Source organism: Leiobunum rupestre, chromosome 5 (assembly GCF_980474605.1).
Source record: "Leiobunum rupestre chromosome 5, qqLeiRupe1.1.hap1, whole genome shotgun sequence".
NCBI classification, from domain to species: domain Eukaryota; kingdom Metazoa; phylum Arthropoda; class Arachnida; order Opiliones; family Sclerosomatidae; genus Leiobunum; species Leiobunum rupestre.
Genome location: NC_143388.1, coordinates 59,418,239 through 59,432,199, shown reverse-complemented (window position 1 = coordinate 59,432,199; position 13,961 = coordinate 59,418,239). Strand labels below are relative to the sequence as shown.

At 37.1% G+C, this 13,961-nt stretch overlaps 2 protein-coding genes across 2 annotated transcripts; both read right to left on the bottom strand.

Annotated features, from left to right (window-relative positions):
- Positions 1-10,679: 10,679 nt before the first annotated feature.
- LOC149945464 (uncharacterized protein F54H12.2-like) lies at positions 10,680-11,144 on the bottom strand. Its single transcript, XM_090176569.1, has one exon. The coding sequence runs from the start codon at positions 11,142-11,144 to the stop codon at positions 10,680-10,682; it is 465 nt and encodes a 154-aa protein (XP_090032695.1).
- A 1,490-nt stretch (positions 11,145-12,634) lies between these two features.
- LOC149945463 (uncharacterized) lies at positions 12,635-13,078 on the bottom strand. Its single transcript, XM_090176568.1, has one exon. The coding sequence runs from the start codon at positions 13,076-13,078 to the stop codon at positions 12,635-12,637; it is 444 nt and encodes a 147-aa protein (XP_090032694.1).
- Positions 13,079-13,961: the final 883 nt, after the last annotated feature.

Here is a 13,961-nt window from a genome sequence, read left to right as displayed (position 1 = left end):
TTCAGAAAGGTACGGGATTCTTCATACCGGCTTTATTAGGATCTATTGTTCCTTTAATTGCCAATTTATTCAATAAAAGATAAAATGAAAAAAATGATTCTAGTTCCCGCATCGAGTGTCGGACAAATATCTCAAGAAAATAAACAGCTTGTTTCTCCCCAGGAAACATATTATAACTTATTAGATAATAAGATGCAAAATATATTAACTTCTAATTTAAACAGTCGTTCCAAATTACGCGAATTTTTAAAAAATACTGAGCGAGGCCAGAGAAATGAGGAAAGCGATACCGGTACCTAAAGTTGAAATTACAAACTTTCAAGCAGCCGTACCTGTTGCCCCATTAAATTCCCCGTTCACCTCGCAAATTTATTCACCCTTCAAAACGTCCGAGGGAGTTAACGCTGGCGACGCTGCGGAGCTGCGTTTAAATACTATGACACGCAAAATGAAAGACTGTCTCAGCGAGAGAGAAAACGAACAAACTAGGAAATTCCCGAGTTTCTTAAAGACTGTAGATTCTTGGAAAAGGAAATCATCTACGCCGATTGTTAAGCAACAAAAGACAATTACTGAGGATAGAATACAAAAACCATTAAATCGAGAAAATGAAATATTTGAAGAATACTTAGAAAATACCGATATTGGAAGTCAATTAAGCAAGGAAGATGATTGGGATCGAGAGTTATCTTTGGAGGAGGGTGCTGTTGGTGGTGTTCCAATATCGCCGCAAAAAAATTAAAATTACCATCCCCTAAAAAATCTCCCAGGCCCAAAAGACAGACCCGGCCTCCTTCTCGTTGGCAAGAATAATAAAAATGTGTAAAAATAATTATGTGTGAAATAAATAAACATTTTTTTATTTTAAACAAATCGATTTATTTCGTTTCCACTCGTTCATCAAATGAATACATATATTCAACAACGCTAAACTATCATTTCTTTTTAAATCGAAATTATACAATTTGTTAATTATTTTACTGTAAGAAATCCCCATACATCTCGAGGTTATAAAATAAATTACATGAGGTCCGCAGTTTTGGCTTTTATTTGATTGAAATTTATGAGTATTGAATTGAATACGCTTGCTATATCGCTCTAGCAAAAATACAAAGTCACGATGTGATCTTCCTAGAGAACAAAAAAAGTCCAGAGTGTTGCCCGATTTGTAAACAGCCGTCCAATGAGAGCCTGGAAGCGTATCAGGATCGGTGTTGATTACGAAACAATATGATTTTTTTTAATTGGAACTTTTGGTAATCTATTAGCGGGAAACACTCCGATAAATTTATCTCTCGAGCGGGGGTCACACTTAAGTATAGATTGGATTTGATTAGTGTTCATCTTTCACGTCACTGTCAAAATACATAATTTCTCATATTGATCTTTTGTTCAGTTGATTCCCCTGATAGACGGCTTCAAACTCCCATCTTCTTTTTTGAAATGTCGCACGTCGAAAGTCTCGTTACATTTTACGAGGTACGTGTCTCTTCCTAGATCGTATGCTTTGTCACAAACTCCAATATCTAGCCTGTATTCAGGACTTCTTTTTTTAAATTTCATCGCGGATGTCACTATTGTGGCACTAACACCAAATATTACAATCGCGAGACCCAGGAGAATGTGTACTCTACCCATGGTTAACAAAATGTTGAATAAAGACTTTAGCGCTCTACACTTGAATTTTAACTAATTCTTGAGCGTAAAACGCCCCTTTAATTATATTACCGGTCAAATCTTTCACAATATACATACAGGGATCTCTCGTAATTACTCTATGAATTTCAAATATTTCGGCTGTAAACGTTCCTTTGTATGCTTTATCAAATGATGATTTTGCAACGGCTAATCGAATTTTATCCCCAATTTCTAATGTTGGCTTCCCAATCATGCTAAGGTTGCCATAGTTTTTTTCCCAAATTGCCGATTCATTGTTTTTATTGACATCTTTAGGGGCGATTCCCGTTGTTGAATGTTTTCGAGCGTTATAAGATTTTGCAATTAATGCTATTTTATTAAGATATTGTAAATCGCCGGTCTTGGTAATTATTTTAAAAAATTTAGATTTTACCGTACGAACCAGTCTCTCAACCATAGAAGCCTTTTTCTCGGAGTATGTGAGGTAATGGTGGATGTTATAACGCTTTAAGAGAGCGCGAAATGGGGCGTTTCGAAATTCTGACCCTGCGTCGGTACATAAATTAAGGGGTATCCGTTTTTTGAAAATCTCTCTAAAAGCCTTCACAATCTCGCTCGAGGATTTATTTTTAATTGGCAGAATAAAAACGAATTTGCTTAAGATATCCTGAACTAATAACGTATAACGGTAATTTTTATTAAAAGTTTGTAAAATAGGGAGGTCTAATAAATCGGCCATAAATGTCTCATCAATAGTCGTTACATATAATTTGGTACGTTTAAAATTTAACCTCCTAGCTCTGTGTTGTGTGTAGGTTGGTTGTTTACTGAGAAAATTTTTAATTTCTTTTTCCGAAATTTTGGGAAATTTTTTTCTTAAAGTAACACTGTCAGAATAACTGTATGGGCTTTCAACATCGTAATAAACTTTACTTAATTGTTTGTCTGTTTTTGACACCACCATCTTTAAATGTATGAATAGAAATAATAAAAACAAACTATAGTAAAAGTTTTTATTTTAATAAATTAAATCACATTTTAAGTTTGACACATTTTGACTTTCTACTATTAAGGGGTCAAGACCAAATTCCTTTTGGAATCTAACAACAATATGATCAAAATTTAGTTGGGGAATAGCTAAAAATTTCATATTTTCCACTCGGTCTTCAAAATTTGTGCTAAATCCTAGTTTACAAGAGAGATCGTGAGTAATCGAAGATTTACAATGTGGATTCTCACAATTTTCGGTAATTTCAAGCATTTTATCCGTGAGCTCATGTACAATTATGTCATGCATAATATTTTTTGCCGACAAAATTAAATTAATCTCCTGATCGATTGAATGTTTACAATGTTTTAATCTTTTCCACCCTGCTTGGTTGAGAGTAAAACCATAATTTGTTGAATAAAAAATATGATACAAATGATTTTTTCCTCTTGCACAAGCGCGTACATCCACGAGTTTTTCCTTTTGTCCCTTGAAACAGTCGATTTTTATCTTTGAACCTTCAAGAGGAAGCCAGGTGTGAAAACTAGCAACTTGGTCTTCAAAAAAATCAGTTATTTCCTTTTCGAATGTGAATAGAGATTGCCAGGCTTCCAAATTCAGTTCAAATTCGGCGCAAGTGTCTAGTCGGTAAATTTTGATGTATGGGTTAACATAACCTACCACCGATACTTCTTGTTTAGGTGAGAGACTGTGAGTTCGAGACATCTTTACCACTACGATTTCGCGAAACAACTAACCAATCTTTGCCCTCGTTGATTGATTTTATTCCGTAATATACGTAACTTGACGCTCTTGGTTAATGACAAATCGGTTTTCGTATTCTCCAATAATAATTATGTTTTGAATATTAGTTAAGGGGGAAGAAAACTTCATTACCATCCGTAAACTACCATTTCGTTGAATTGAGAGATTGTTAGAGTTTGCCGAGGAATCGTAAGTTAAATCAAACGCGAATAATGTATTACCGTTTTTATAATTTTCGTAATCAATACAATTACCAGAGTTATTTCCAATTAAATCCATTGCCGAGAATAGTGAATAATATGACCTAGTGTAGAGATTTTTATTAAAATCTGGAGTTAGAGCAGTTTCTGGTATATTTTGGTCATCTTATGAAAGTTGTAAGAACGAGAGATTATTATGGTTAAATTGAAAGGGATTTTCTCGACTAGAACCATTGTAAGCAGAATTGTTTACCATTCCGATTATTACCCGATTTGGAATTTTACCTAAAAAATATTTGACTTCACGAAATCGCTCGCGCCTGCTGAGATTGTCAGAGTTTTAACAACAGTTTGTGTTAGATCGTACAAAGCTCTCTGTTTCTGCAGTATCACATTATGTGCCAGCTGGAGATCTGGATTAACGAGAATATGCTTAGCCGTAAGAACCGCATCTTCGATATTCAATTTAAATTTCTTATTAACATCTTCATGGGAAATAATTATAAATTAATCGGAATTTTTCAAGAGTCGAATTCTTAAATTCACTTTGTTTAAAAGAAATTTGTCTATTTTACAAGAGTCTACATGAAGTCTACCCATATATTCACAAACTTTCGATCCCGCAATATCTTTACTTCTTTTTAAAATTCCATTATTTTTTTTATCCTTATTAACATCGTCAAACGCTAGGGTTGGGTCGCAAAACCCGTCTTCGTAATAGCCCTCGGCGGTTTTGTAAGATTGTTTGGCTCCCTTATCAAAATTTAAAACTGTTGCTAAATATGCTAAATATGGGTAGCAGTTGTTGCTAGATTGTACTAAAGTCTCATTCATAAACACGTCTATTTGGCTAAAAAAAGAATGCAATGGAAGGTTACATAGGGATACTTTTTTTTCGACTGCAGGTATATCTATTAAAATCCCGTTTTGTTCTTTTTTAACACGAATTCGAATTTTAAGCATCAAGTTTGACATGTCAATATAATAATCTCCCCCGGGGATAGAAAAATCAATCTGTGTAGCATTAGACAAGGGAGCTATAGGGAAATAATCTACAAATTTATTCCCCTCAATATTGCCATTAATCAGGGGTTCGTTAAAAAGCTCTAACTCTGAACACATAGATTCAAATTGAGGCATAATGCTTTAGTCAAGAAAATCGGTTTTTGTTCTCTTGCGTTTTCTTTGCTTATTGCGTAATTTTGATTTGCGCTTCTTTACTCTCCGAACTCCAGAGCCTTTCTGTGTATTTAATATGGAATCACCGAGACTATTTAAAAGATTTGTTCCAGCAATTTTACTATTTTTTTTTAAAGACTCCTTAAAAATTTGACCCGCAACAACATAATCCATTATCCTTTTCCCCATAACCAACCCTTGAATACCGAGTGATTTAGCTACGGGTCGAAAAAGAGGTGTTACGAATCTTGCTAAACTTTTAAAAATTGACCCAAATCCACGACCAGTTTGATATTGGCTTCCTCGAAAGACGTTATAGCCGCGTCCTGTTTGTACATAATGATGATAATATCTTTCCATGATGAGCTTGTTTTAAGTGTACTTTAGACTAAGCATCCAGTCTTTTAAATATTAATTTAATAATAGTCTTGCCTGTTTTATATGGCAGGAGTTCACCGTAATCCGACCTTAAAGAAATTTCTATAGTTTGTATTTGATCGTAGAGAACTGGAAAATAGTCTAAAAAATGAAATCTTTCAACCTGTGCTCGATTTTTATTTTCGTTTAATTTGATAATTCTCAGCAGGGGCGTATTAGTGTGGCCTGTAATTATAGGTTGTATAATATTTGTATAGACATAAATTCCAGATATTCCGTGGTTGAGATCTGCGGGGTACATACCTATTTCGTTAAAAAGAGGTCTTTCAATTTGATTGTTTGAAAAACTTAACATTTGCCCGAGTTTGGGGTTATCTATTGGAAAGGTTAAAAAACTGTTTCCACCCACACCTTTAACTGAAACTGTTGAATCTGAATTTAAATTAAACTCGAATTTAGCCCAACTCTGATGTGGTAATGAATGTTTCATCGCAATTAAAATATCATCAATAGTGTGGTAAACACCAGTTGGAATTCGACAATGAAATTTGTCTACAACATTTAGTTTATTATTTTTAACATGTTCGTAATTGGGGAAATCGATATCACGTTTTTGTCGTCGACTATTTTTAACTCTGTTTAAATCGTTTCGAAAAATTATAAAATTAACCGTATTATCTAATTCTAATCTAATTTGAAGTGGGTCTAATGCTTTGCTTTTATAAACTGAGGAGATATAATCTACTTTGTACTCAATTTGTAAGAGGTTTGCTAGAGGACCGAATATTTTAATTTCCAAGCCACTCATTAATTCAATTTGAAAATAATAATTTCAATTTTCTTTGAAAATAAAAATCCAGCCTTAAGTGAGATATGCGAATCAAAATATCTTTGAAGTTCATTTAAAATTTTGAAATGAAGAGATAACGGTTTAAAATTACCGCTTAAATCCTTATCAGACTCGTAATAATTACGTTCAAACGTATAACTGTCATTTTCCCAGTTACGGGCTTCAATTGGAAAATTTTTATTATACCTAAAATCTATAACAGATTCCTCATTTGACAAAACATTTTCCTCATACACTTTTAAAGGATTTTGACTGCTAATTACACCATTTTGAAATTCTGGCGCATTTATATTAAAAATATTTGCTAACCTCCCAGTGAAGGCTATCTGTAGATCTCTAGGGAATGAAATTCTGAAGTAATGACCTCGATTTATTTCTTCGATTGCGTAACTAATTTCGTACCGATTCAAAGGGGGGTAGTTTGTAGCTTGTTGAATCTCGTTTTTTAATTGCCTATGCAAAGATAATGGGATAATATTTCCAAAATCATCTCTCTGACCTTCAAATAAAAAAGGTTGGATAATTGATACAGAGTAGAAAGCCCAATCTTCCTGCTCAAATTGCGGTATTTTTGTAGTCTCAATACGTATGTCGATAAAATTGTTACGCGAATTAAAAGTAATATTATTTAAATTATTTAACGGGCCAAATTTTTGAATACCCGTAAAATAAGTGTCTGGTGGAATTTTAAAAAGATCTGCTAATGGATTTTGAAATTTAATTTCCATCCCTACCGGTATTTCTAAATTAAAATATAAATGATCTTCATCATCTGACGATATCGCGGTTTTTAATCCATCAAACTGTCTTGGTTTACATCGTGCTAATAAATCGCGTATAATTAAGTGTAATGTGAACGGTTGAATTTCATTATTATATTGTCTTTCTCCCTCATATCTGCCCGCCTCAAACACAATTGCGTAATTATTCCATTGTATTTGTTTAATAACAGGCTGAGATGGTAGATTAACTGGTATTGGGAGAGAACTTGGTAAATTATTTTCTTCTGAAGGATTTAAAACTTCTGGTTGGTTGACGTCTCCATTAATATTTGGAATTAAAGGTTCTGTTGGTAAAATGTTGTTTAGATTTTCTTCTGGTTTCAAATTTGACTTTTCTTCTAAATTTGTTTTTGGTTCAAGTTTTGGTTTTTCTTCTTGTTTCACTTTTAGTGTTAGTTTCGGTTTCTTGTTAATTTTCTGTTTTTTCCTCCTGGGTTGTGATTGTATTTCTTCCACGGGAATTTGTCGTGGTAAATATTTTTGTTGATATTTATTCACAACTAACGCTTTTTTAATTCGTACTTCGATAAAATTTGTTGCGTAAGTTAAAGAAATAGTTTTGGCGTGATTCGAGAGAGGATAATTAGAAAGATAATCACTGTCGACAAAATCATTTTCTCGAAATTCCAGAACAGACGCTAGGGGCGATGCTTGAGGTATTCTTACTTGCACATCTTTTTGTAACTGTATTTTTAATTTTGAACTGTCTTCGTTTTCATCTGCTTTTACCGTATTTATTTGTATTTTTCCTTTAAGTGTTTGATTGGCCTCAATAGTTTTAGCAAACTCGTTGAGTATATTATTTTGAAGAGATGTTGGAATTTTATTCTTATTTCTGTCTAGATCACCCTCGTAACGTTTGGGTGGAATTTCAATTTTAATATAATCCCATTGATTTTCTTCGGGTGAAATAACATCTGACACGTGCCCTACTTGGAAATGCGAATACTCATTTGTTATATTCGAATAAGTTTCAGGAAGAATTATTTCTGCTAATGAGCAAGCCCATTTTTCATTGTTAAAATTTAAAAGTTTTGATAACTGTACTTTAAAGTTAGAAGGCGTATTTCCCGGGTAAATATCGGGTGATGCGTTCGAAGGTAGAAATACTACGAAACTTGACATCTTTATAATGACAGTTTTAGTTGGGCGACATCTCGTTTTATATTAATAAAAGATTTAGCGTGATAGATCGAAAGGATTGGGAGTTGAACTTGAGACTTTTTGAATAACGTCCTGCAACGCTACCGATCTACCACGCTAAACCTTAACACGAAAGAGTTATATTATCTATTTTTACGTAGGAAAAAAATAAGCACAATATATTTATTAGAAAACATATTTATTCACATATTTTCAATCATTTGACAAGTTTGTTCAAGATTTTCTAAAACCTCGATGGGCGTTTTAACTTGATTAAGAGCTAAAATTTGATTATTTTTACAATATTCTTGAAAAAAAATAATAGCTTCCATCAGCTCATCAGATGGCATGACAAAGTCCGGTGGAAATACAACATTTGATTTCCTTGTTGAATTTAAAGTTTCTTCACTCTTAATACCAGTTGTCTTTTTTTACGATGAATTTTCTTTGGAGTTCCATTACCATTAACAAACTCGTCGAGCCATTCTTGATTTTTTACTTTAAACTCGTTCAAATAATCAATAATTTGGTCGTCTAATATTTCTTCTTCGCTTGTGTATTTCGGTTGATTTGAATGAAGACAATCGCAAACATCAATATTAAGAAGTGTTTTATTAGAAAAACTAGATGTCAAATGATTCAGCAGATGCATCTTAAAAACTCTTCGTTCCAGAAATAAAGCTTGACAAACCCAACATTTAACACTAAATTTAAAACTATTTATAAAATCAAACGCGTGTTTGCGACATGGTTCCTCGTAATAACAAGGATTCTCGGTAGGAGATTTGCATTTAATTTCTGGTTTCCCCATAAATAACTTCATTTTTTTAACCTTTAAAGAGCTCGATTTTTGAGACGTCTTACGCTTACACATATCCTTTGACTTTTAAATGTAAAAACAATTATTATTTATAGAAATAGTTATTATCTCAAGTTTATATTCGTATTTTGGGTGGGGCCAAAACCGCCAAGGATATAAAACGAAGGTCACGAATTCGTTTCCCCATCTCGCAAATAACTAATTAGCATTTTAAATGGCGAAAAAACGAAAAAACGAAAAAAGTGACACCAAAAGTTAATAAGTTGACGTAATCGGTGCGGTCACATATTACCGCCGATATCTCGGTTCGACCTTGTCCGATCGTGACCAAACTTGTTGGGGTGATAGACCGAGGCTTAGTGGTGGTAGACAGGTGTCAGGCGTCGAGGTCAAAGATCATCTTCAAGGTGAAATTTGAGATTGAAAACAAAAATATGTTTTTCGATTTTTCCAAGGACAAAAATTTTGTTTTTGGAAAATATTTTGGGGGGGGGGGGTTGTTATGGCGGCCATCTTGGATTTACATGTTAAGTTTTAGTCCTTCTCTACTCTTGTTTATAATATCATAATTTCTTCGATCTTCTGGCTGTATGCATAACGTGACGTCGATTGTATCGAAGCGTACTTTTTTCGATTTATGAAAGGACATGTTTTACGAATAATTCCATGAGATCGTCAAGCGTGCTTCTTTTAATTTTAAATGTTAACGTTTCATCGGTATATTTCTCGTTGGGTGGTATATCTCTATTGGTTTGATCCACTCCGCCGCGACGATACTGCTTACAAGAGCAGCGATGTTGCTGTTTAGAGTCCATGATACCAAATGATTATAAAAAGGGTAGGCGATTCTTATATTAAGAAAAGACCACGTGATTTAAATGAAAAAAAAAATTATTTATGGATGATAAAATATACAAGGGTGGGTGATTTAAAATGGAAAACACAATTGATGGCGTCGTCGTGTTGGTAGACCCAATCGGCGAACAGTAGACCCCTCTCGAAAGCGCAAGGCTTAGTCCCTCTGTGGTTGTAGAAACATTTTACGAGAGGTGTTTTATGTTAATGGCCTTGGGGCAGGCGAAGTCGTACAAATCGTAGACGATGCAGTCCTGGAAATCTGCCAAGTATTGGCGTTTCACATCAACTTTCGTGAAGATTCGTGTGGCTTTAGCCGTAGCTGGTATTAAACAGGAAGACAGTTTTCGATAGGCGGTGTGTCCAGTTGTCCAGTCTTGACCATGTTTATTGCGTTCGACCCAGTCGTTTTGCATTGAGTGTGGAACGGTAAATGGTCCTTGGGATACGGGGGTTTGAAAGTCCAAGTTAGACAGGCGGGTGTTTTATCAGCGGTGATTATAACCAACTCCTTTATGACAATGTCGGGACCTTCTCCGGTATCTCAAAGTTTATTTTTGCCTAATAAATAATCGAACTGCGGTGACACGATGTTTTATTCAGAGCGAGAAAATTCAGGTCTTATAAGAGCGCGTCCCTGGCGAGATACGGCTACCAGAATTCAGAGCGCCGACCTTTTTATACCCTCGAATCTTTTTTTAATGATGACGTCATTGATCTCGTGATGTTTGGTAAAACCCTTAAAGAAGCTACCGGTACTTCTCTTTTTCGCGCAATGTTTTATGTAGCTTACGCAATATTATCCGCAAACGCCGCTAGTTAACGACCGCAAACGCCTCCTATTGTGACCTCTCTTAGTCGATTTTTTTTAATGTCTTAAAAGCTAAAGAGTCAAAATAAAAGCAGCGACACCTGGCGTCGAAATAAATCGTTACCCAATGACTGCCCTGCTGGTCGTGACTGTCCAAATTCGAAATCCGCGAAGCGGGATAGTTATCTATTCTTGTAGGTAGTAAATCGGAGGGAAAGACCCCGAGAAAATTTTCGGTACGAGCCAATACGCTCGATATGTCTCCGCCTTTCATGGAGTATCAACAATTACGTTACGGGCTTTATCAATTCTAAATGAACTCTGAAATTCCATATACACGAGACAACTTAACGCGTGGGGCACTGATTTAGCGAACCCTAACTCGAGCCTCAATTGTATCTGTCTTGTCGGGTTGAAGTGGAATACTGAACTGGCGCTTAAGTCTTGGGAGAGATCGAATACGTATAAACAGAATCCAAGAGGATACTCGGCTAGCGAAATCTGATTGCCCTGATCTTTATAATGCAAGCCACTTCCGGTGAATAAAATGTGATAAGCTTCGACGTAAAGATTAGAGTCGTTATTGGGTCGCGAGGGTTTAGAATTGGCACCCTTGGAATCCAAATAAAGAGCTAAACTATTCACGTCAAAATGCTCGAAACAAAATGGCGTTTTGGCTAGATTACCGTTGTAGGCGTCGTGATCGAGTAAACCCACAATAACGCGATTGGGCATTGTCTCCAAATGTAAATTATTTATAGTGGTTCTTAACACGCTCGAGTTTATAGTGAATATTTTCATTTCGGTCCTGGTGTAAGCGTACTTGGCCGCTGATTGGGCTAGAGCGGCTTCGTGAGCTTGAAATATTTAAGGAGCCACGCGAACTTTGCTAACCAAATGCTTAGCGTCCGAAATCACTATTCGAGACTCCCCTAATCTTTAGGAGACTCTCGACGTAAGAACGGTACGCGTAAGTAGATGCCGACGGCGAGAGCAGGGTACCGTTTAGATGAACTTCGGCTTGACTGAACAAAGTGTTGAGAAAGTTATTGCACGGAGCGACCTCGTCGTCATCCTCTAGGTCGGTTCCCGCGGCGTCGGCGACGATTTTAAATTTCGGGTACACATACGTTAAAGGTCTCCCCCGCTTAAGACGTTGAATTCAATGGCTTCGCCGCGTAACGAAGATACGGGTTGATACGTCATTCATTTTCCTCCTTCGATAGACGTCTGAACCGGTGTAGATTCGAACAAATCTAATTCGCTCTTAAGCGCTTGACAGTGGGCGGCCATAACGATTACGTGTGCGAGAACTGAAAATATCAAGAACTTTCCGGGTGGCGTTCCGAACTCGTAATGACTTATTGGTCTGGGCGGGGGCCCTTTTCTTAGTTCGTTTGGGACTGGCGCTTGCCAGACCCGTATTGTTGTTTAAGAGCATCATAAGTTTCGTTGACCCTCCGCTTGGCGGCCGACTTGACATTCTCCCCTTTTTGAACGTCACTAAGAATTTGACTGCCAGTCGAAAGGGCCTGGCCACCCAAAAATTTCACGCCTCTCATTAGAAAAGGCTAAGCGGCTCGAAACAATCCCGAGAAGAAACTCCCGATTCCGTGACCAATTTGTCCGTGTCCACGCTGGTAATTAGCGCCAACGTACATTTTCGATACGCCTTGACCGGCTTGATTTACGTAATAATCTCGGTAAACGCAGGAGCGATGTTTCAGGACGTGCGGCTTCGTCATTGTCGGGGCCTTAAATGAACTTTCACCGTTAGGTTGCCGAACTGAAAAGGGATCGGTCTCCCCAAGGCGTCTCTGAGATCTATTTGGATAGTGTCGAAATAACGTTTGTTGACGGGAACGTAATGAGGCACGATGTATGTCTTTTCAACGTGCGAACCGTGTCTTTTATCGTCGACGGCGATAATTCTCAAAACTAAAGAGTGTCCGACTACGACTTCCTCGACTATATCCGTGTACACGAATATTTGCGATGGCACGTTATAATCTATGCGAGCCGGTCTAGAGCTTTTACCAATCGTGTTCCGCCGCGTCTTCAACGAGACACTCTAAATAATTGTCATTCTCGAGTACGTTTTAAAAAGCCGACGGATATATAATCGAAACGAGTCCAATTTCGTATTCGGTTTCCTGTTGGATGGTTGTGGTAATTGCGTCACGAAAGACGCTAATGTATTATTGGGGAACGTATCCAAGCTGCTGTTAGACGGTAACGTGTGGTAAAATTGAGACGACATCTTTCTCGGGCACCCACGAATCGAATGAGCTGGGGTAGCCGCGCCACGAAACTAGACATTCAGTTTTTCCGCGTGACTTGTGTTTCTTCAAAACTTGATCCGTTTGAAATATCTCGGGTTTGTCGACGCGTTGTAACTCGGAATAAAACTGGCCAATAACAGGCTCGTCAGATAAATCCACGAGTGAGAATATTAATGGTTTCTTGGTCCCCTTGAAGACGACCTTGAAAATCTCGGTACTCCAGTTGACATCGTATCCTTTAGCGAAAGCCTCCGCGGGTTTACTTAACCGCACATAATCGCTTACGTCAATTCGACATTTCGTAGTTTTCGTCGATTTCTTTTCACGTTTGTAAATGTTCTTATAAACTTGAAGTACGTTGCGGTCATTGACGTCGACGGGCGCCATCTTTATGCTACTGTGTTTGGAATGATTGTAGGCGTGGACGAAATTAGGCAACTCTTCGATGTATCGATAAGTTTTGTTACGCGTAAGCCATTTCCACATTCGACCCTTGAGTGTTTTGTATTACCTCTCGACAAGGGCTCCTTTGACATCCTCGTTCTCTGACGTGAAATATTTGACGCCCGGCTCCCGTACGTATGTCTTCACTGGAAGGTTTAAAAATTCCCGGCCTTTGTCGAATTGGACCCTGATAGGTAGGCCCTCTTGGAAAATAATCTTTAAGGCTCGAACGACTTCCGCCCTGGTTTTCCGTTTCAGAGGTAAGGGGAACCCTACTCTCAAAAAAGCGTCGATTCCCGTTAAAATGAACGTATATTGATCGTTACATTGCGCCAACGATCACATATCGCATAAGTCTAATTAGTACAAGTCGTAACGGTTGTGTTGAATTTTCTGATGACAGGTTTGTGAAGCGTGAAAGCGTCGTGACCTTGCAAGAACGTTTCCACTTCTTCGAGAGACACGCCGCGCTCTTTCATGGCTTCGTACAATTTCAAAGCGCCTCCGAAAGAAGCTGGATGTTTGCTGTCGAAATATATTTTGGATAAGAGTCGTTCAGTTTTCTTTAATAAGCCTCCCATTTCGTAAACGAAGCCCTGTTGTTCTCTTTGCCACTTCTCAATCGTTTCCTCGGCGGCGTACTAGACTTTTTAACTTTTTTCTTTTTAACGATTACCGATGCGACCCCTTTTGGCGCGACGATTCTTTGAAACTTTTCCCAGCCTACGGGACGTTTTCCGACGGATTTCAACGTATGGTAAACTAAATCCACAATATCGGCGTTGGGTTCACGGATCCCGTCGATTAAAACCTCAGCTTTTTCGTT

Excerpts from the sequence above, each read along its gene's own strand:
- LOC149945464 (XM_090176569.1), bottom strand. The coding sequence starts at position 11,144 with ATGCCCAATCGCGTTATTGTGGGTTTACTCGATCACGACGCCTACAAC.
- LOC149945463 (XM_090176568.1), bottom strand. The coding sequence starts at position 13,078 with ATGGCGCCCGTCGACGTCAATGACCGCAACGTACTTCAAGTTTATAAG.